General features: G+C 36.8%; 2 protein-coding genes across 2 annotated transcripts in view; one reads left to right on the forward strand and one right to left on the reverse strand.

The window, feature by feature from the left end:
* Positions 1-8588, reverse strand: part of LOC107523939 (disintegrin and metalloproteinase domain-containing protein 2) — a 102093-nt gene extending 93505 nt beyond the window's left edge. Inside the window, exon 1 of the mRNA XM_016195638.2 lies at positions 8479-8588. Coding sequence (XP_016051124.2) covers positions 8479-8588 — 110 coding nt within the window. The remainder of the gene's footprint in view (positions 1-8478) is intronic.
* Positions 8589-9891: 1303 nt separating this feature from the next.
* IDO1 (indoleamine 2,3-dioxygenase 1) lies at positions 9892-22879 on the forward strand. The gene is made up of 10 exons (XM_016195637.2): positions 9892-9987; positions 12946-13041; positions 13143-13259; positions 16164-16282; positions 17293-17307; positions 19029-19128; positions 19683-19800; positions 20886-20937; positions 21386-21534; positions 22524-22879. Exons 1-10 carry the CDS (start codon positions 9892-9894, stop codon positions 22877-22879), a joined length of 1218 nt encoding a protein of 405 aa, XP_016051123.2.
* The last annotated feature ends 52 nt before the right edge of the window (positions 22880-22931 follow it).

Here is a 22931-nt window from a genome sequence, read left to right on the forward strand (position 1 = left end):
ATGCCAAACAGCAAGGCCATCAGCAATAGCCAAGTCAGAAAATCTATACAAGGTTTACTAAAGGGAGTACTAGTCAGAGCTAGGAGGAGGGCCTTGAGTATATATCAGGTGGATGGCCTTAAATATATATATATTTAGCTTTAGGTATATCAAGAGTAACACCACAGTATCTGAATCTGGGTTCTACTTTTCCACAAGGGACAATATAGAATATAGGTTTTTCAAATTACTTTGTGATCTTACAACCTTAGTCCCCCTTTGAAGTACAAGTCTCTGTGGCTGATGCTGGACAGATGCAAAACACTTCAGAAGGAGAGCAGATTGAACTTGGAGGTACTTCTTGGAATTTTGGACTCCTTGACTTCTAGACATGTCTGCCCAGTACACTACTTTTGAAAAGAAATTATTTACTTCCCATTGAACGCATTGAAATTCAGTTGACCAATGAGGACACCTTGTAATTCTTGGCCTGGTATCATACTGGGTGAGTCAACTTGGACTCAGCAACTAACCAGCTGTTCTTGTAAAATTAAAACAGCATCTTCAGAAATTCAGCTGGACTGGCCCCAGCATATCTTAGTAAAGCTGAGCTGAATCTGATGGTGTCCACCATGCTGTTTCACTGTTCAACCTCAGCAACCGGTATGCAGTACCCAAAATGGACATTTGGGTACCTATAACAGCAAAGCCATGAATTCAGCAATTAAAGTGCACAATACAATGGTTTTTATTATTTTCACAAAGTTGTACAACCATGAACAAAATCAAAGTATAGAACATTTCCATCACCCTAAGAAGCAGCTCCATACCTGTTATCAGTCATTTCCCATCCTACTCTCAAAACTGCAAGCAATAGGCAGCCACTAATTTACATTCTGTCTCTATAAATCTGCCTGCTGTAGACATTGCTTATAAATAGAATCATGCAGTATATGGGCATTTGTGACTAATCACTTTTGCTTAGCATGTTTTCAAGATCCATCTATTAGTTTCATGGACTTAGATTTGGGAAGTTCCCAGTTATTATTTCTTTAAATAAACTACTGCCTCCTCCCATTCTTTTCTTTCTGAATCCAAAAGCTGTCATAGGTTTTCTCACTTTAAAAAAATTTAAGTTCTCTGTCCTCTTATAACTAAGTTCTTTGCATAATCCAACCTTCCCTCTGGCCTGCCTTGTTACCTATACTTTCTATTGCATCGTTCATCACATTCATTGAATTCATCAGTACAAGGATTTCTGTTTGGTCTTTTCTATAATTTCAATCTCTTTGGTAAAGAACTCTAACTGTTCATTAATTTTATTTCTTAGTTTGTTGAATTGCCTTTCTGAGCTCCATCTGTTCATCAACTTTATTTCTTAGTTGATCAAATTGCCTTTCTGAATTTTCTTATAGCTTATTGAATTCTTCATAATGGCTATTTTGAATTCTTTATCAGTTAGATTGCAATATCCCATGCCTTTGAATTCAGTTGCTGGAGAATTATCATTTTGCTGTTGTGATACCATATTTCCTTGACTTTTCATAGGGTTTGATGACATGCACTTCTGTTTTTGCATGTGCAGTAGCAGGCACTTTTCTTAAGAATATACGTTTACCGTGGTTCTTGTAATTCAGCGTTGGAAATCAGAAACAATCTTTTGTATGCCAGGAGGTGGCACTAGAGCTCCTCCTGGCATACAAAAGATTGTTTCTGATTACCAGAGCCTGCTCTCTGGGTGCTCTTAGAAACATGCACAAAGGGCTAGCATCAGAGTGGGAGAAGCTTTGGGTTTAGCACATGGGGTTTTGGGGATGCCCACAGGCCTGGTGAAAGAATCCTCAATTGGGGAGCTCCCAGAGGTCTGTGGACAGGCCTCCTGCTGAAATCCCAAAGCAGACAGAAAGAAAAATATTCCTTCAGTGCCCATTGATATTCCTAACTGCCTACCACTACTCCTTCTACCTCCCCCAGTCACTGAAGTCTCTCCTCAGAAATCCGGGTGCTGCTGGAAAGAAAGAGTTCCCTTCAGTTGCAGCTTGCACAACTGGACAGCCAGGTGGTCATTCACCATGTTTCCTTCCACATCCTTTGCCAGGAGCCAAAAGCCCAGTGCCTTGCAGTGTTGCCCTGAGGAGGGAAACCAGCTTAGCAAGTTTCTCTACCTCCTTTGCCTCAAAATTCATCTCTATTTTACTCTAATAGCATTCCAGATTCCTCTGTCAGGATAACCCTCCACAAATTCTCTATCTGCTGTGGGCATCTGCCCAGTTTTGCATTCTCATGGTTCTCCCTCCCACACCCCCAGATTGGTGTGAGTTAGGGTGGAGCAGTTTCACTAACTCCTTTGGATTTATAGCCCCCACTGAGGTCCTATCTGATCACTTTGGAGGCACAGGTGGGCAGGAGCCTCCTGGGTGTGTTAGTGTAATGTGCAGAGGCTCTTGGGTTTGGTTATGACTGTCCAGTTTGGTGTAAATCCAAAAGGGAAGAGAAAAGAAACAACTCACTCTGTCATGATGCTGACACCACTCTCATTATTTTTATAAACATAACTGAACTACAAAAATAAAAGCAAGAGAAATAAATAGAATATTACCATCATCCCTAGAATCCCACTATTATACTCACCTCTATTCTTTTACACTCTGAAGTAACCATTCATTAATGTTTGTTTTATACTGTTACTTTCATAAAGTGATAATAATGTATCCTTTTGTATCTGGCATCTTTTGATCAATGTGTATTTATCAGCTTTCCTATATATGGACATTTGGGTAGTTTCCTAGGGAGAGCTTCCAGTGGAGAGCTAGCACAAGTAGTGACACTATGAACATTCTAATTCATATCTTTGGTAAATATTTACATGCATTTCTGTTGGAAATATACAAAATCAAATTGATGGGGTCATAGGGTATGTATCAATTAGCTATCACAACAGTAATACTGAAGATGGACACAAAACTCAGCAACAATTAATAATGTTTTATTTTTAGTGTTTGTCACCATAGATTGATTGAAATGGGTCTTACTAAGGCTGCAAACCTGTGGATAAGCCAGAGCAGCTTGTGCCTAAGGTCTCGTGTCATTAGGGTGTTCTACACTGAAGACTTGGCAGCTGCCCAAGTTAGATTCTTCTCATAGATGTAGTAAAAGTACAAGAGGCCCGACTATGACAGCAGATTTTAAAACTCTGACAAAGTCACAACAGTAACATCTCAGTAGTCAAAACAAGCTTCATGGCAGAACCATAATTTAAGAAGCAAGGAAATATACTCTAACCACCATGTGGTCATAGAGAAAGACAGTGAAGGCTTTGCGATAATGATTTGATAGAGGAACAATGTCAACAAGATGGCAGAATAGCAGTTTTCCACCACCATCCCTATCAGTTTGGACCATCATTCACATTGAGAATACCTCTGTGGAAGCACTGGAGTTCAGTGGTAACGCTCGAGCACACTATGAGAGCAATACAATCTGAGGACTATTGCATAGAAGAAGGTAAGAAGAAGTTTTACTTTATGCACATGACCCTTCAAATTCAGGATGCTCAACTCCTGTCATGATGGTGTGTAAGTTGCTTAACTCTAAGGTAAAAGTTAAAAGACATTTTGGCAAGACAGCACAGCTCATTGCCAAGAAAGAACTCCTGTGCCTGTAATTTCTCCCATGAAAGAGAGTGAGAGTGTGTGAGAACCTGGCCCCCCCAATCACACTGGATATTGTCTGTGAGGCCCACCTCCTTCTCATACCTCTCAGAGTACTGAGATTAACTGCATGGCTGAAGGGTGGGAAGAAGCTGAGAGCACAGCAACCAGGGCACAGAACTCATCAATGAGATGAGGATCCTACTAACCACTTTATGGACTCCATTAGGAAGCCCACCCACTCGCCACCGGGGATACCGTACCTGTGGACTTCCCCAATGAATCTACAGACACTACAGGGCTCCATGCATCTCACTCACCCCACTCCAGTGGTCAGCTTCTTTTCATGCCGCCGTGGATGGTGAGTGCTAGTCTTTGCAGATGACTACAGAGAATATGCAAAAAGCTGGTCTGGCTATGTAGGATTGGGAGAAGGCACACAAACTTGAGCATTTCAGGGCACCAGCATAGGGAGAACGGGCAGGAGGCGCTCAGCACTCTACCTCACTTTACAGTTTTAAGAGGACACGGATTGTGGAACAGGCACATCCATAGAAAAGATCTGAGACGCTCAGAATCTGAAGCTAGACTGACTAGTGAAGATATTTCTTTGCTAAAGCCAGTCAGTAAAGACTAGAGAAGGTGCCTGCTTCTTCAAATGCAAAGACAGCAATGCAAGACATCAAGGAACATGAAAAGCCAAGAAAACACTGCACCACCAAAGGAACACAATAATTATCAAGTAACTCTCCCCATAGAAATGAGATCTACAAATTGCCTGACAAAGTATTTAAAATAATAGTTTTAAGAAAGCTCAGAAAGAGCTATAGGGGAACACAAATAAAACTCTATGAAACATATAAAAAATACATGAATAAATGAGAGGCTCAGCAGTGAGATAAAAATTATTAAAAAAGCACCAAACAAATTCTGGAGCTGAAAGTTATCATAAATAAAATTTAAAACAAACAAACAAAAAACCATAGAGAGTATCAATCACAGACTTTATGAAGCAGGAAAAGAACTCAAAATCTGTGAACTCAAAGACAAGTTATTTGACATTGTCCCGTCAGAGCAGAGGGGAAAAAAGAATGTAAATGGAAGCAGCCTACATGAATTATAGAATACCATCAATGAAAAAAATATATGCATAATAGGAGTCCTAGAATAAGAAGAGAGAGAGAAAAGGACAGAAAGCTTGGTTTTACAAAAGTGAGTGAAAACTATCCAAATCTAGAGAGAGAGATGGACATCTAGGCTCATAAAGCTCATAGGACTCCAAACAGATTCCACACAAAGAGGACTTCATCAAGACACACTGAAATGAAACCTTTGAAAATCAAAGGCAAAGAGAATTTGAGAGCAGCAAGAGAAAAAATCTCATTGCAGCAAATGAAACCCCCATAAGGCTATCAGCAGTTTTTTTAGCAAATACTTTGCAGGACAGGAGAGAGTAGGATAATATATTCAAGATGCTGAAAGAAAACAAAACAAAAATAACCCTGCCAGCTAATACCTGGCAAAGCTGTTCTTCAAAACTAAAGAAACAATATAAATTTCTACACAAAAACAAAAGCTGAGGGAGTTCATTACCACTGGACCTGCCTTCCAAGCTGATATGAAAGGACAATATGAGCTTTTAGCAACGTGAAAGTAAAAAATTCATTGGTAAAGGTAACATTCAAAATATTAAACCACTCTAAAGGTGGGACATAAATCATTTAACTCTAGGATAGTGTTAAAAGACAATTTGTTAATAGATGCACAATATAAAAATATGTAAATTGTGACATCAAAAACATAAAATAAGGAGTAGATTTTTTGGTATGTATTTGAAGTTAAACGATCAGGTTTAAACAGATTATTATTACTCTAAGATGGTTTGTGGAAGCCTCATGGTAGCCACTAAGCAAAAAATATCTAGTATATACAAAAGCTAAAGAAGAAAGAATCAGTATGTCCTTTTTGGAGGAGTGTCTAATCAGGTCCTTTGCCCATTTTTAAATTGGATTGTTTTTTAGGTTTGAGTTTTATAAGTTCTTTATACATTTTAGATATTAACCCCTTTTATCAGATATACCGGTGAAAATGTTCTCTTATTCAGAGGGTAGCCTTTCATTTTTTTGATGGTTTCATTCTCAGTGCAAAAACTTTCTAGTTGGATGTAGTTTGTTCAATTTTTCTTTTGTTTCCCTTGTCCAAGGAGATATATCAGAAAAAAATATTACTACAAGAAATGTCCGTGATTTTACTGACTATATTTTCTTCTAGGATTTTTATGGTATTAAGTCTAACATTTAAATCTTTAATCCAATTTAAGTTTATTCTGTGTGTGCCATGTAAGAAGGTGGTCTAGTTTCATTTTTTTGCTCATATCTCTCTGATTTTCCCAGCACCATTTATTGAATAGACTATCTTTAGCCCATTGTATGTTTTATGTGCACTGTTGGTGGGAATTCAAATTGGCGCAGCCACTGTGGAAAGCAGTATGGAGGTACCTCAAAAGATTAAAAATAGAATAGCCTTATGACCCAGCAATTCCACATCTGGGAATTTATCCAAAGGAACCCAAAACACTAATTCAAAAAAACATATGTACTCCTATGTTCATTGCAGCGTTATTTACCCTAGCCAAGATTTGGAAGCAGCCCAAGTGTCCACCAGTACATGAGTGGATAAAACAGCTATAGTACATTTATACAATGGAATACAACTTGGCCATAAAATGGGAGAAAATTTTACCCTTTGCAACAGCATGAATGGACCTGGAGAACATTATGCTAAGTGAACTAAGCCAATCAGAGAAAGACAAATACCATATGATTTCACCCATATGTGGAATTTAATGGACAAGCTGAACTAACAAGCAAAATAGAGACAGGCTCATAGGTAGAGAACAGGCAGGCAGCCCTGGTGGGCAGGGGGCTGTTGAGGGGATGGGCAGATTGACCAAAAGAGAAAAAAAGAGAGAAAGAACTCATAGACACTGACAACAGTGTGGTGATTGCCGGGGGAGGGATCTGGGGGGGGAAGGAAGAGGGTATATGGGTAGAGTGGAGATAAATGTTGATGGAAAAATAAAATAAAGGAAAAAAGAAGGAATCAAAACATATACTACAAAAATCATCATATGATAAAGGAAGACCACACAAGAGCAGGAAAGGAACAAAGGAACTACATAAGAGCCAGAAAACCATGGACAAGGTTCCCCAGTGAAGTTGTCTAGTCCTAGAATTTTGTTGGTTAAGGGGTTTTTAATGACTGATTCAGCCTCCTTACTAGCGATCAGTCTGTTTAGATTTTGCTTCTTCATGATTCAGTCTTGGTAGTTGTACGTTTCTAGTATTTAATCCATTTCTTCTAGGTTGTCAAATTCATTAGTGTATAAATATTCCTAGTAGTCTTTTATGATCCTTCACATTTCTGTAGTATCAGTTGTAACATATTCTCTTTTACTTATGATTTTATTTATTTGGGTTCTTTTTCTTTTTTTTTTTAGTGAATCTAGATAAAAGTTTGTCAAGTTGATCTTTTCAAAGAACTAGCTCTTACTTTCATTGACTTTTCTGTTGTCTTTCTATTCTCTCTTTCCTTTATTTCTGCTCTGATTTTTGTTATTTCCTTCCTTCTACTAATCTTGGGTTTCATTCGTCCTTTTTTTAGTTTTTAGAGGTGTATAGTTATTTATTTGAGATTTTTCTTCTTATTTGATATAGGCACTTATCTCTATGAACTTTTCTGAGAAATGTTTTGGCTGCATCTCATAAATTTAGGTATCTTGTATTTCCATTTTTGTTTGTCTCATGGTATTTTCAAATTTCTCTTTTGATATCTTCTTTGACCCATTGTTTGTTAAGTAGCATGTATTTGTTTTATACTATACATTGTAATTTTGCACCTGATTCACATTTTTAGTTTCTCTATTGAGAAAGTATGTCTTTCATTAAGTTAATGAATGTTCACATTTGCCTCATGGGAGATGGCTATAATATGATTCCTATAAGGTTTGGCATCTATTGATTTTCTTTTACATTAAATTTTGGTCAGATTTTCCTGGCTTTTTTAATGTTATGCAATTTTGGATTATAATACTATGATGTGAGGCTCTAGATTCTGTTAAAATCCTCTGGCGAATGCTGGTTTTTGTTTGTTTCTTTCTTTTAGCATGCAATTATGCTTGTTAGGTTCTGACCTAAGTTCTGTCTCATCTACCTTGTAGAGTAGTTTCAAAGTCAGCTCAAAGCCTTTTTTATGATACTTCTCTCTGCTGGGTGCATCTAACACTCAAGGTCCAGTCTGGAATTTCGGCAGTCATTTACATTGTTGTTCAGTTCTTGAAGTTTGCTATACTTCTTTGGATCTCTTTTGTGTGTGCCCAGCTCAGCGCAGAGTCCAGAACTTATGGCAGTTCATAGCAGAAGTAGGGAATGCCATTTTTTATTTCTCTTCTCTCTATAATTTCTCTCACACTCTTGGATGCTGGGCATTTTTTCCAGTTTCACTGTTCATAAAGATGGTGTTAACTCAGTTTTAACGTTCTGTTCTGTTGTGCAGTCCTGCGTGACAGAATTTGGTTATTGCTGAATGAAAATTAAGATGAATGAAGAATGAGGATCAGCTGAGAATATATTTCAGAAATATAAAGGATCTTGAAGTCTGAAGAAGTTAAAAAGATTCAGATAAGAGAATAGTAAAGTATTATTGTTTCTGCAGTCAAATGTAGAAGAGATTCAGTTAAGTAGCTGGATAAGTAGAGTCAAGAAAAAACTTTCAAGCCATGTTTCTTTTAAAAAAATCAGTCCTCAGAAATCTTTTTCAAGGCAGAATGATCTAAAAAGGCATTACATACCTCTGTTTCGACTCACCCATAAAAAGATTCAGGTGCAAAGAATGAAAAACCATAGAAATAACCACACATTTTCCAAGTCTCAATATTTTGTTGATGTTTTTGGCTTTCATATCGATATGGTAGGTCAACATTTTATTTATTTATTTATTTACTTATTTATTTTCCCTTTGAACCAATTTCAATAATATCAGCCTTTTGAATCATCCATTTTGAAGAGATGAGCCATTGTGTTCTCTTTGGTGTACAATTTCTGTTTCAGTTTCTCTTACCCTTATTGTAAAAAGAACATACTCTTGTAAAACTACGTCTTTAAAAGCCTAATGTAATAAGGAAGAACAGTGTGAGAACTCTTCCTAGAATGTAGTCATAAAGTCCTGTACTATTAAAATGTAATCCAAGTGCTGGTAAGCTGATGACAATACTGCATTGTCTCTGAATGTACTGGACACTAGCTCCTCTTCTCTGTTTGATTATCGAATGGAACAACACGGCTGCTGCTTTTCCCTCGGCTTTATCAGTGAGATTGAAACAACGACTGTAAGTGTCCACAGACCTGCAGACACCCTGGAAACATTTATCAAATGCAGTCTTAAGTTACATTTTAAAAAAACAGACACCATTTTCAGGTAGTTTATCTTTCATTTCAATTTTTAACACATACAAAACCTTCCAATGCGAATGACTATTGCCTCACCAGTCCCTAGAAGTCAGATATAGTAGAGATGGAGGGAAAATCTGCCCTAAAATGACTTATTAGGAATACAGAGGAGGAAAAACTCCATCATTGTGAACACAGATCAAAGACTGGGTAAGAAAAATGGAAAGGTGAAGAGGCACTGTTTTTTAAAAAGTTTTCATGTGCTGCCATTTTGTCTACTTCAGAGTCAATGACTAATCGTTCAGTCTATCACAGGTTATATTTCATGGCTGCTGAAACAAGACACTAATATATTCAAAGAACCCCGGTAGGCTAAAGGAAAGCCAATGACAGTAGTAACTAAAGGATAGTTCAGGGCTTTAGACTTGGTCGAATTCATCATTACAATTCAAAGGTTTAAAAGTTCCCATAAAATGAAATGTTCTTTTCTGGTCAGCTATTTTCATGGTGTATGTTATTTCAATTAGGTACTTTCTGACTTCCCCTATGGTAGTAAACAAATGATGCTCCCAGTTATAAAAATTTGGCAAGGAATGTAAACTTTTAGTTTCTTTATATGATGAACAGTGGTGCTTTTGTGGTCTTATTGTTTATCACATTACAAATAAAGAAAATGGAAAATGAAACTATTTCTCTAAATGTGGAAGTAACTTCCTATTGCCTATGTGGGATGTTGTGGTCATTGGCTATGACAACGTCTGTAATAAATAGGACTTTTCAAACACAGAGGAGCACCAGAGGGGTAGGCTGCAAGAATGGCACATAAAGCATCTCCTATGGAAAGCTCTTGGAAAATTCTTGAAGAATACCATATAGATGAAGATGTGGGCTTTGCTCTACCAAATCCACTGGTAAGAGAGGGTATTGAATTATGGCAAAAATATTTTCTTATTGTTACTTACCTGGGCAAGCTAACTTCTATCTTTTTAAAAATGTCATTTAGTAATTTCTACTGAACAAATGGATAAAGCATGCCAAAACTGAAGGCAGAGTTTTAACAAATGGGTATTACTTAACTTTCTTAAAATGTTCAACCTAGAAATTAAGTCTTAAGTGCACTACTTATCTTTCATAGATATAGAGAGTGATGAGATAAGGAAACAGTAGAAGTATTTGGTTTAATACAATTGTGTTTTCAGAGGGCATTCTGAAAAAACAAACCAGAGTAATGACTGATCCATGAGTCAAAGGCATCCCCTTTCTTGGCTGGTATACCTTAAATTATACAAAGTATACATTTGCACTTCAATTAGGTTTCTGAGATGGCACATCTAGCAAGTGTGTTATATGAATAGTTTATTGTTACTAAGCGTAAGAGTCAAAGGAGTCAGAACTACTTTTCTTTTAAAAAAAGTTTTGTCTATACAGATTCATAGAGAGAAGGCAAACAGCTCAGTGGGCTGGGTGATACTGGGGAGGTGGGAGGGTTGAGCGAAGAAGAAAAAAAGAGAGAGAACTTATAGATATGAACAATGGTGTGGTGGTTGCTGGGTGTGGAAGGGGATTGGCGGAGGTGGAAGAGGCCATAGAGGGGATAAATGGCGATGGGAAAATAAAATAAAAAAGCTTTGTCTGCAAAGTGAAATACAGGTAATGTTTACCTTAACAACTACATTTCCCTAATTTGTCTTCCAAAGAAAGCCATAAAAACTATCTTATTATCATCAATATTTTATTCATCAAATATTTATATAACATTTTTAAGCAAATTACAAATATGTACTTTTCCATCTTCACAACTGTCCTAAAACGTATGTTGGTATTCAACCTCATTTTCTGATGAGAAATGGAAGCTGTGCTCAATGTAAGTAATTATCCAAACTCATACAGCTAGCAATGGCAGAGGGAGAATGTGAGCCTAATCTGTCTGTCTCCAGAGCCCATGATCTTGAAAGCATTATACTATGCTGACTCCATTAAGGGAAGCAGAGACTAGTCAGCATGCTTCCCTTCCCTACCCTGACTCTTTGCTTTATCAAGATAGTGAGACCACAGGAGAGTATTTCTGGGAACCAGTTAATGTTACAGCGATATGTATGACAGTGTGTCTCTGTTTGTTAGTGGCTCAAATGGAGTCCACACTCTAGAAAACACCTTTAGATACAGCAAAAATAGGTTTCATCAGACCTTTCAATCTAACTGTACTTGGAAATAATACCCTGTAAATACCTTGTGTAATACAGGAACATCCAAAGCAAATTCTTCCTCTAAATCCATTTTTTTCTCCAAATTATTAAGTTAATTTAAGAATATAAAGTATTGGTTTTAATTTTATTGCTAAAAGCACCGAGTTTACTTTTTATTTGCAAATAAATACTACTCAAACTTGCTCCCTCTCAATGCAAGCACACACAATTATCAGAATTGACTTGCATGAAGGTTGTACTTATCAATGATACAATAAAAAATAATAATAATAATAAATACATAAATAAATAACTTTTTCAGAAACTACAAAGCCTCATATTTAGCCCCCCCCCCCAAGAGTCAGTTATCTTAAAAAATAAAACAATCACGGCAATTATAGAGACCTCTAAAAGAGGTTCCAAGGGTTAAAGCAAAACCCCAAGCAGAGGCAAAACAAAACTCTCCCTGAGCTACATAAAAAATAATGTTGCTACTTGAGATGCTTAGGAATTTAGATTTTTAGCAATGAAAGATCTAGGCAGTACATTCACTATAAAGTCACCTTCCTTGTTCACTCTGGGTCCTCCCTAACCGCACAAACGCTGCACTCTACTGTTCTTAGTATTCATACATATTTTTTGTTGTGTGTTCCATTGTGTACACAGATTAAGGCTGCCCAATTGTCTGCAGCCCCTGAAAATGTCTGAATTTTATAGTACGTTTGTCTTCTTGTTGTATAACTTACTTACAAGTTGCAGCTCAAAACTTCACCCATGTTGGTTTGACTTAATCTCTTAACTTGTACCCCATCCCCAGAGGTCAGCACTGGTGACACTAAGGGCAAGTCTGAAAGTAGCTTAATGAAGGAAGGATAGGATCAGGGCATATGGGGAGTTTTCCAGGGATCTGAATCTCATTTTATAGTGTTTCCTAGGTCTTCTGTTTGTATTTTTTCCCTTCAAATGAGACACTTTTATTTGAATTTTATTTGAACTTATTGAGCAAAAAATAAGCCTATAGTGAATCAAAGTGGGCAATCAATATGTATATATACTGTGTTTCCTACATGTCCAGTACTTTACCAGGTTCTGTAGGAAACAGCATTAACAGCATGATAAAATCCTTGCCATCAGGTAATAAGATGTAAAAAGAGCAGGGGTTGTTGAAAGTAGGAAACAAGTTTGGATCACAATAAACTATAAAGCGTCCAATCTTTGTTTTCCATATTTATGACATGGAGACAACAACCAACTGATATTTAAGAAATCTCATTTTTCTTCCATTCGAATAGACTTAAAATCTAGCTGAGAAGAAAGAAATAATAGCAGCTAACAATATATTACTTAACAATGGGAAAAGGTATATAACACGTAGGATTTATCATTGGGAATATGAGTGGAAACTGCAGTAGTCAGGAAGATTTTAGTGGCACTTTGGCGGCGACCTTTGAAAGAGAGGCAGATGAGAGTGCTTGAGAGAAGGGGAGGAATGCCGAGGCGGTGCTGAGCCCTGGGTGTGCAGGTGGCCATGCATGGGCAGGTGCTGATAGAGACAGGCAGGTGTGTGTCGGGGCTGCACTGAGCAGCACTGATTTACAGGCAAGATAGGCTATCAATGGGAGACAAAACTATTTTACAATAACTTCCACTGGTGAAAAAAATGTCCTGTTTCTTTTTTTAAAGGAGGAACTACCTTACCCTTATGATGCTTGGATTTCCATTGCTAAAAATCTTCCTGTCCTGATTAAAAATGGTGACCTACGTGCAGAAGTTGAGAAGGTTTGGTCTTCTTTTTTATAATTTGTTAACATTTTTAATTTGGTTTTGAAGCTATAATATCAACCATGTTGACTTGAGTCAACTTCTCCATTTGTTCTCAGTTACCAATGCTCAGCATCGATGACCTGCAAGGACACAAGTTGCAGCGCCTCGCACATCTAGTCTTGGGGTATATCACCATGGCATATGTGTGGGACCGAGGTGACGATGTCCGTAAGGTGTGGAGATTTTCTAATATATCTTATGGTACATACAATTTATGTTTAACGTAAAAACATTCTGAAACTATTATCACTGCATTTTGGGAAGCTTGAAAAATAGAAGAAAAAAGGGAGAGAGAAATCATTCACTGACTTTACAACGTCAACTATAATCACTATTGAATGTTTAATCTTTTACTAATATAACACAGTGTTCCATTCTGTGCAAATACATATATATCCTGCTTCTTTCACTTAAATTATATTGTAAGCATTGTTTTTTTTAGTAACTATACAATCATCCTAGTCATAATTTGAAATCACTTTATAATTTTTCATTGAGTTTCTGAACTTTATTTATTCAATCTGGTATTGAAAAATGCTTTGCTTGTTTTTAGTGTCTTAGTATTGTAAAATGATGCCACAATCAAAATATTTGAATATGAAACATTTTCCTCTATGACTTTCAGGAGATATAAACATTATATGGTTTTCTTAGTTAATGCTAAAATGCTCTCTTGCATCTGTCAGCATAGAAAAATATATTATATTGTAATTTCACTGTACTCTCATCAACAGTAGGTAACTTTAAATTTAAAATTATATCATCTTGTATTTTATCTGGCAGCCCTAGTCACATGAAACCGATATCGTCTGGAACACCTAACTTTTAAATCACAAAGGGATAAAATAGATTACAAAAGTATCTTCTTCCATCTAGTGAAAGTTTTTCCCTCTTTTGAAAAAGCTAGCTTATCTTTGTTTTTTCTTTCCATGACCTGTGATGAGTTATCCCCTCATACATAGAAAAGAGGAAAAGTTGCTCTGCATAATCACGGGACACCTTATACTTCCTTATAATCATGAAACTGCCCTGTCTAGTTTTGTGATGGCACAAAAGGTTTAAGATCAGCTCTGTCCTTGCAACCTAGCTTAACATTTAACTAAGCACATGGTCTCACTGGACTTGCTAGAATCTGAGTCTGGCTAAATTCATAGGCATTGTATATAAAAAGATTATCCATAATGCAGCATCAATAATACAGGGCAGCATATTCTAGATACAGAAGTATCAGAATTCAGAGGAGATAACTAGTAGTTGATATGATCATGAAATGCTTCAAGAAAGAAGTGGAATTTGAATTACTTCTTGAAAGATTTGGTAAAGCTTATCCAAAGACAAGGGGAGCAGAAAGAAAGAGAGAGAAGACTAACAAAAAATGTGGAGACCAAAATGGACATAGCAGAATGAACCGGTAATAAATTTACCAGGCTGGAGATCAGAATTATAAAATAAAACATAGAAATGTATTTTTTAATTTATCCAGTTTTTGTATGCCATATCATTTGGAAAGAGATCTTAGTAGCTGGCAATGAAAAAAAGATTTTAAAAGATTTTAAAATTTTAAGTCAAGAAATTATAGAAAGGCTAAAAGAAATGGATAAAAAATAAGCTACATCAACATAAGGCACATTTCCCTGGAGAATGGGCAAGAAATTAGCAATCTGGCTTCTTAGCAGCTGCATGAATGTCTATAATAGATTAATATTTCTTTTTCCTAAGTCATTTCAAACTAATTACTTGATTAAACTTTTCCCCTTTTCTTCCATTTTTATCTTTTCTCTAATTCAGAGAGGGACACAACTTTTTTCCCTTTGAAATATGTGGAAAACATTTGCCAAACAGAACATTTCAATTCCCAGTGGCACAAGGTCTGCAAAGGGAAGAGCACATGCAAGGGTTCTTTTAATAGTCAATGATTCTATTCCAACATTTTTGCTATTTTTGGTAAAATCATCATTTCCAGTGTTGTGCTAAACGAATCTGAAGTCACTTGGATTGTAACTCCCATGATTATCACTGTGGGGTGGGCTACATAGTCACACCGTCTCTACCATTGAAGTCCCACCACCCCCTACCTCAGATGGGCAACACATCCCTGTCCTTTGCCTGGTTAGATATGCACAGGCTGCTGAGGACAAGCATGACCAGAATTATTACACGGGACCACCTAATTATAAACAAAATATAGATAGATGAGAAGTCAGGCAGAGGAAAAATGAAATGCCAGCTTCATGACTAATAGAGCAGGGGAAGAATTTGGCTTGAGTATGTGGCAACCATGGACCTGGTTAGTGTGCTTACCCATGGGGGTAGGAGCCTTTTACTACGTGGCCCAAAGCAGAGCAAAATCCATGAGTAACAGGCTCAGGAAAAGGAGAGTTGAGGAGAAAAGGGGGCTGAGCTGTAGTTTCACTCACAAACTCAGCAATTAAATTAGCTTCTAAGGAAGGGTGAGTGAAAGAGCTAAGAGTGTCACTCCAATTGATTTATTTTGCATGGAAATATAAAACAAGGGTAATTCCTCCTATCAACACAGGTAGACCTTTAAGGCCAAGCATCAATGTCACTCTGTGGTGAGGTTTCCTAAAAAATCATCCAGTAGAGATTCTGTCAGCATTGTGCTCTAAGAGCAGCCATCTTTTTACTAGTCTGCATCATAACCAAAAGCCTTCATTATAAATAACTCTGAGCTTCTTTGAGACTTACTAACTTTGCCTTGGTATTGTGGGCAGATGGAGAGTACCTTGCATAGAAGAGTTGCCCGACCAGTATTCATGGGATGGATAAATGAATGAATGCAAATAACTCACTGGTCATTAGAAAGCCAAGGATACAGTCATTGTTCCCCTTGCCCTCTACCTCTGTTTTTCTCTATGGTTAGGTTATGACCACATCAATACACACCCAAAACCCAAACATTTAACAATCAACCTGGACTAAGTTATGAAATGAGGAAGAGAAAATTACATTTGTTCTCAAAGTGCCATCCTATATAACAGCTCATGTTTTGGCACCCAGGAAGCAGACGAAAAGGTAAGACACCTCCAAGTTTATACTAAATATTGTGTTTTAATTAGGTCCTGCCACGCAATATTGCTGTCCCTTACTGCAAACTCTCTGAGAAGCTGGGACTGCCTCCCATTCTGGTTTATGCAGACTGTGTCTTGGCAAACTGGAAGAAAAAGGATCCCAGTGGGTATGTAAACAATGACTATAATAAAAATGAAAGGAGTGAATGCTTTTTAAATCAAAAGGGAGTCATTGGTTTAATTTTTGGCAACACATATTTCTTCTCTGTTTGGAGAGTAAGGTTACTTTGATTTATCTATAACCACAAATGTATTACACATATATGAGAGAGAGGTTTATAATTAACATATAATGAAATGCACAAATCGTAAGTGGTCAGTTTGATGAGTCTGACTATTATAAGCACATGTGTAACCCTAAGAAAAATACAGAATATTTCTGTCACCTTGGAAAATTCTTTTGTGGTTCTTTCCTTTCAATTCCCTTCTCTAACCCCAGGTAGGTGTATTTTGACTTGTCATATCAGAAGTTAGTTTTTTGTGTTGTATTTCATAGTGATGAGATCATAGATTAGTACTCTTTTGTGTCTAGATTCTCTTGATTAACATGTTTCTGAGAGCTTACAAATTTAATTTTTAACTATCAAGTTGAGTTTAAGAGTCAAGCTCTTCAGCAGTAGAAATGGCAATGTCTGGGTTTTCTGGAGTAGCCTGCTCAGAATTTAGGCCCTTCCTAAGCATTTAGTGATGGGATCTGCTATAGTAAAGGGATAAGATCATTAGCCCTGTGTGTCTATCTACAGAAGACTATTCTAGACATGGGAATGGCCCCAAATGAAAGGATTTGATCTAGGAAAGTTTTTTTGTTAGTTACAACCAGTTTGACTATTCATGTGTGTTCCTTGCATATTTAATTTTGATTTTTCTTATAAAACCCTAAGTTAAGTGTTTTCAATGACTACTTGAAAAATATAAAAATAATTTTCTTTCTTTTTTATTCTACTATGTCTTACATTTAATAGTAGAATTAAATCTAATAGCAGTACTTTAGTAGAGGTATTAAATTTAATAATAGTAGCATTAAATCTAATAATGACAACTTGAAACCATTTGATTTTTAAATTGGTTTTCTTTCTCTCTTCCAATTGGTCCATTACTTCATTGCTGCTTTCACAAGTCCCATGACGTATGAGTAAGTATTTGATTCTTATTTTAGTCTAAGAATTATTTGTTATTCAAAGTGAATATAGATTTATCAATATCCTCCAAATGCATTTTTAAAAAGGTTAATTGAGCCCAGCCAGGCGTGGCTCAGCGGTTGAGCATCAACCTAGGATCCAGGAGATTGCAGTTTGATTTCCGGTCAGGGCACGTGCTCGGGTTGCGGGCTCACAGCCGATCAATGACTCTCTCATCATTGACGTTTCAACTCTCTCCACCTCCCTTCCTCTCTCTGAAATCAATAAATATATATTTTTTAAAAAAGGCCAATTGAATTCAGGCAAAAAAGTAATTTAAATAATTGTTTAAAGAGCAAATAATCCCAGCCTTTAACTCTATCTATGACTGTGGTGTGACTGTTTGACATTATAGCTATAGATATATACTAAAGTAATATTTGCATATGTACATAAATGTAATTAACAGGCTTAAATAAAAAGTGCACATACATCTGTGTATGACTTAATGAACTCAGGGGTCAGAAACATAAAGCTGTTCTTTTTCACCCAAGCCTTGCTATTTTTGAACAATATACTAGGCAGAGGCTAAGAGCTAGGGATATAAGCTCAATAAGGTCAATGTCCTACGTGCAAGCCTGCCCTGATGAAGGTGGATTAGTGGAGAGGAGGAGTCCCTGTGACAAGTTATTTGAGCTGAGTCCTCAAGAACAGTAGGAATTAGCTAGAAGAGAAACAACAGAACATGAGAGTGTCCATTGTGGAGGATAAGGCAAGTGACAAAAATACTTGGTGCATCATATAATTTTGTAATCAGTGTCAGTCCAATAAATTTGATTAAAAGGAAACAAATCTTGGTGCATTGTCAGAGCCGAAGTTGCTGATAAATGAATGACCAAAGTAACAGTATGGGAAAGAAGTGAAGAATTAGACTTAAAAAAAGAATATATAGGATTTTTAAACCCCTATGACAAGGCATTTAAATAATATTTTAAAATAAATGGGAAGCTATGAAATGTTTTTAGGTGAAAGGATATCATCGGTCTCGTTTTACAGATGAGAATGTTAAAGCAGAAACAGGAGGAATATTAATGCTCAAAGTAACACAGCAAGTAAGTTACAGAAGTGGTCTGGCTTCAGAGAATCATGGCTTTAACCACCATGAAAATCATGGATATACAGATACTGAGACCTGTTTGCACAAACGCAGAACGTCAATATGAAAGAAATCAGGGTCTATTCAGTTGTTTGAATTTGCCAGTCAATTCCTTTGTAAGGCAGATAAACCACTGAGAAACTGAATCCGATTCACAGATAAAAATATAGATATGAATACAGTTATTTCAGCAAAAAGACTACTTCTTAAAATGAGACCACACAGATATTTCTATAAACACTGAGTGTGTGTAAATGTATGTGTGAATATATGTACGTATATATACATGCATGTGAAAAATTAATGGAGTAACATATAAGTGGTCTTGGAATTTCTAGTTCCAAGTTCTAGAATGGCATTTCAAGTCCTAGCTTAATCTATTAATGATATGATCTCAGACAGTGGACCTACATTATATTCCTGACTATGTAATGGAGATAGTAAAACCTGTAATATTTATCTCACAAGATTATTTGGAAAATAAAACGAGAGAAGTAAAAATGTTTGAAAACTATAAAGTAGTCAACAAATATACCGATATTCTTGCTACCTTCTTGACTTTTTGACTGATTTTCTTAGGAACATGGACATTCTGTTTGCATTTCCTGGTGCGGACTGCAGTAAAGGATTCTTTCTGGTTTCTCTGTTGGTGGAAATAGAAGCTGCTTCTGCAATAAAAGTATGTCCATCACCCTGGAAAATTTGTATCTTAATTCATATAAGCAGAAAAATCACTTAGTAAATGAACTATATTATGCATAAAGTAACTTTATCCTGACTAACTATAGCATTTGGTTATTTAATTGGAGGTAAGGAATCATCTGGTAGTTACAAATATTTTATTTTTTGTGTACTGCCTAAAATATAAAATGTAGGAGCCATTTATTTAGAATCAAATGTGAAATCCCAATAAGAGGAATATCTTCAAGGCAATTTGGCAGGGGAACTATATCACATAGTGACATAAATCTAATGGCTTTGACTATTGGAAGTAGAAATAGAAAGATATAAAATTCTATAAACTTATCTCTAAATGATAAATACAGAAACACAAGTCCAAGCTTAAGGATACATAAGAAAATTAGTCAAACAATTGGAAAATGCCTAGCTCAAGAAAGAAGTGAAAATTCCCCAATTTAATATCAGGATTAAGACTCAGGAGGATTTTATTCTACGCCACTGTTTAATGCTAGGAAATCTTAAGTGTTTATCTTTAAAAATTTTTTTTTTTAGATAATTCCCACCATATTCAATGCAGTGCAGCGTCAGGATGGAGATACTTTGCAAAAGGCACTAGTTGACATAACTAATTGTCTGCACAGGGCCCTTGAAGTGTTTCACGAAATTCATAGTAAGTATTATATGCCATATCACATTCTAGGCCTCGGACACGTGTTTCTGATTATCTAAGACATAGAGCTGTTGACAAAATGGAAGCAAAAACACTCTCACCTAGTGGGTGTGTTTTGATTTCATTTTATCTCACTAAATCTTTACATTTTCCAAGCGGTAGTTTTCATTATGCCCATTTTATAGAGAAAGGAGGTTAAATTTGGAGAGATAGGATAAATGACCTAAGGTTACATAGGTAATAAATACTGAAGCCAGAATTCCAAGCTGCATCTATTTAACTCGAAGAAACATCCTTGTCTCTCATTAAAAACCTTGGAGAAACTTGCCAAGGGTGCAGGCTGTTCTAAGTTCTGAAAGACAGCTTCTGCTTGACAGGAACTCTATATACAAATTCTGCTTTTTCACAAGTTAAGTAAGAAACAATGAAGAAAACCATTGGACTCAAAAGTAATTGAAAAATTAACAGCTACAAGACAATAATAACCAAAAAAGTACATAAACATGATTTGCAAAAGGAAATTTGCCCTACTGGAAGACATTAACAAGTACGTGACTGTATCACTGGGATTTGAGTTACTGCTGAGTGGTCCTTGGCAAGAAGGCTGACCTTTAACTCAAAGACATTAGGGAGCTTTGTATCTGTGTACGGGGGATGGGGGACCTAGGGATGTGGTCTGTAGGACTGCTGGAGTTTTTGTTTCTGTTTTGCTTTTTGTTGAGATCTGTTTGTTTCTTTATAAAAGTAATTTATCTGTTATGTCAGTAAGCACATGAAGTGGCCTTAAAGAAACGCTGACAGTTTAACTGATCAGAGGATGAGTGGTAGGTGGGTCCAGGCTTTTGGATACAAGCTGTGTGTTAGCCCTATGGTAGAAGTCATTCAGGAAGCACAAGAGATGAGTGAGGCTCACCTGGGAGAGCGCAAGTGAGTGAGAGCTTGCCCTCATGGGTTTTCTCTACAAAGACTGACCTCATGCCTTTCCTGCATCCTTTGCTGAAATCCACTGTCAGTTGTTTATAATATCTTAATTTCCCTTTATACCCCTGATGCTACCTAACTAAATACATTCCATCTTTTTACAGAATACGTGGACCCAAACCTGTTTTTCAATGTTCTTCGCATATACTTGTCTGGGTGGGTAGCCTCATGCTTGAATTTTTCTCTTGTACAATTAACATAAAGAATACACCAAGTTTCCACTAATGGTCCCCATTATCCATCATGTTTAGAAAACATTGTTTTAATGCCCTAAAATACATGTTGTAAAAAAAGAATAGACTATTTTCTCTTATTACTCGGCCAGGCACAAACGAATATGGACAGAAAAGGTAGGCATTTTAAAGACAGAAAAGTGACCTTCACTAATGCAAAGGCAGGTTCCATTCATAGAATACTTAGGCTAAATTTGCTCAGAGCCATGTTATTTCTTATTCTCACGCATGCACAAGAGAGGAAAGGGGAATGTGTAAGATGAAGAATGAAATATATCTCGTCACCTTCCATTTACCCTTTATTGCAAGATTCTATATCTGAGAAATTGGCAATTAATTCAAATAATGATTCTCTTTCCTTCCTGGCCCAGCTGGAAAGGCAACCCCCAGCTGCCAGAGGGTCTGATATATGAAGACGTCTGGGACATCCCAAAAAAGTTCGCTGGGGGCAGTGCAGCTCAAAGCAGCATCTTTCAGTGCTTCGATGTTCTGCTAGGCATCCAACAGAGTGCCGGTGAAGGTGAGCAGAAAATGACAAATAATCGTCTCTTATGTTAATAGAGTAGATTTTTTAGTATTTAAAAAATACCTTCTCATCAGCATCTTATCTGAGCTTATCTGATGCTTTTAGGAGAATCAGTAAAGTAGAACTTGTGTTGCTATCATCCTATTTCACAGATGAAGAAGCAGAAAGTTAGAGAGGATAGTGAATGTCTCCCTGTTAACCAGCCAGACTCAAACCCAGTTCATCATCCTCTCGATCTTGATATTTAAACATATATTTATAAGGCTTGATTGACTGTGGTGAAACCTGTAGCACATGTTCTGAAAATGTACAGTCAGGTTCAGAAAGAGAAAATCACCTGCAAATGAGAGGACTGTAAGTAGAAGTTGGGGAGGTGGAGACTTCAGTGACAAGAAGAGGACTGATTGGCACTCCTCTTGTTCAGCCATCCTGTTGCCCCAGCAACCAGGGTCAATGCTTGTACCTAAGTTTGAAAATGAGCGACATTCATTATGCTCCTTCTAAGGGCTTAAAAGAAGGGCTTCTTTCTCTTTTTCTCTTTCTTTTTAAACTTCTGTTTAGTAGGGATAGATGAAAACATGCCCTTTTTTAGTTCTTTCACTTATTCAAAAATTATCTTTAAACTTTCTTGGACTTGGTATCATAATCTGTCAAGTACAAATTACATATGTGCTGACTATATCAGTGACTTCTTTGAAGGATCAAGTAGAGTAAGAAAGAGAAAGGAAGCAGACACAAAAATCTGTATTATGAGAGAATGAATTTAACTCATCAGGTTTTCAAAATCAAGTATATTTTACAATAATGGCCACTACTAGTAAGAAGACTAACAGCTTTCTAATGGGATGGATATAAACTCATTGCCTTCTGTCGTGCTGTTGGCCTGTAATCTTCCGCCCACTTTGACTTTACTCAGCCTTTCTTCCCTGGGTTGCTGAAGGCTTCAATTTCTCTACTAACTCATCTTTCACTTGTCCCTTCAGCATCAGCTGCAGAATTTCTCCAGGAAATGCGAACATACATGCCACCAGCTCACCAGAAGTTTCTTGGCTCATTAGAGTCAGGCCCTTCAGTTCGGGAGTTTGTCCTTTCAAAAGGGGATGCTAGCCTACAGGCAACTTATAATGAGTGTGTGAAAGCTATGGTCTCCCTGAGAAGTTACCATTTGCAAATAGTAACTAAGTATATTGTGATTCCTGCAAGCCAGCAGCCCAGACAAAACCAACCTGCTGATGAGCCATCAGAAGTGGAAAATAAAGGAACTGGAGGTACTGATGTCATGAAATTTCTAAAGAGTGTAAGAAGTACAACTGAGAAGGCCCTGTTGAAGGATAGTTAATATAACCCAAGAAAAGGTACATTTTGTCAGGACAAAGATGTCTGTATGCATT

The sequence above is a fragment of the Miniopterus natalensis genome, chromosome 2, assembly GCF_054644295.1.
Source record: "Miniopterus natalensis isolate mMinNat1 chromosome 2, mMinNat1.hap1, whole genome shotgun sequence".
Taxonomy (NCBI): domain Eukaryota; kingdom Metazoa; phylum Chordata; class Mammalia; order Chiroptera; family Miniopteridae; genus Miniopterus; species Miniopterus natalensis.

Bases quoted from the DNA above. Each gene is read 5' to 3' on its own strand.
- IDO1 (XM_016195637.2), top strand. From the start codon at position 9,892: ATGGCACATAAAGCATCTCCTATGGAAAGCTCTTGGAAAATTCTTGAA. The intron at 19,129-19,682 runs GTATGTCCATCA...TTTTTTTTTTAG, and splicing joins AAGCTGCTTCTGCAATAAAA to ATAATTCCCACCATATTCAA. The intron at 20,938-21,385 runs GTGGGTAGCCTC...TTCCTGGCCCAG, and splicing joins CTTCGCATATACTTGTCTGG to CTGGAAAGGCAACCCCCAGC.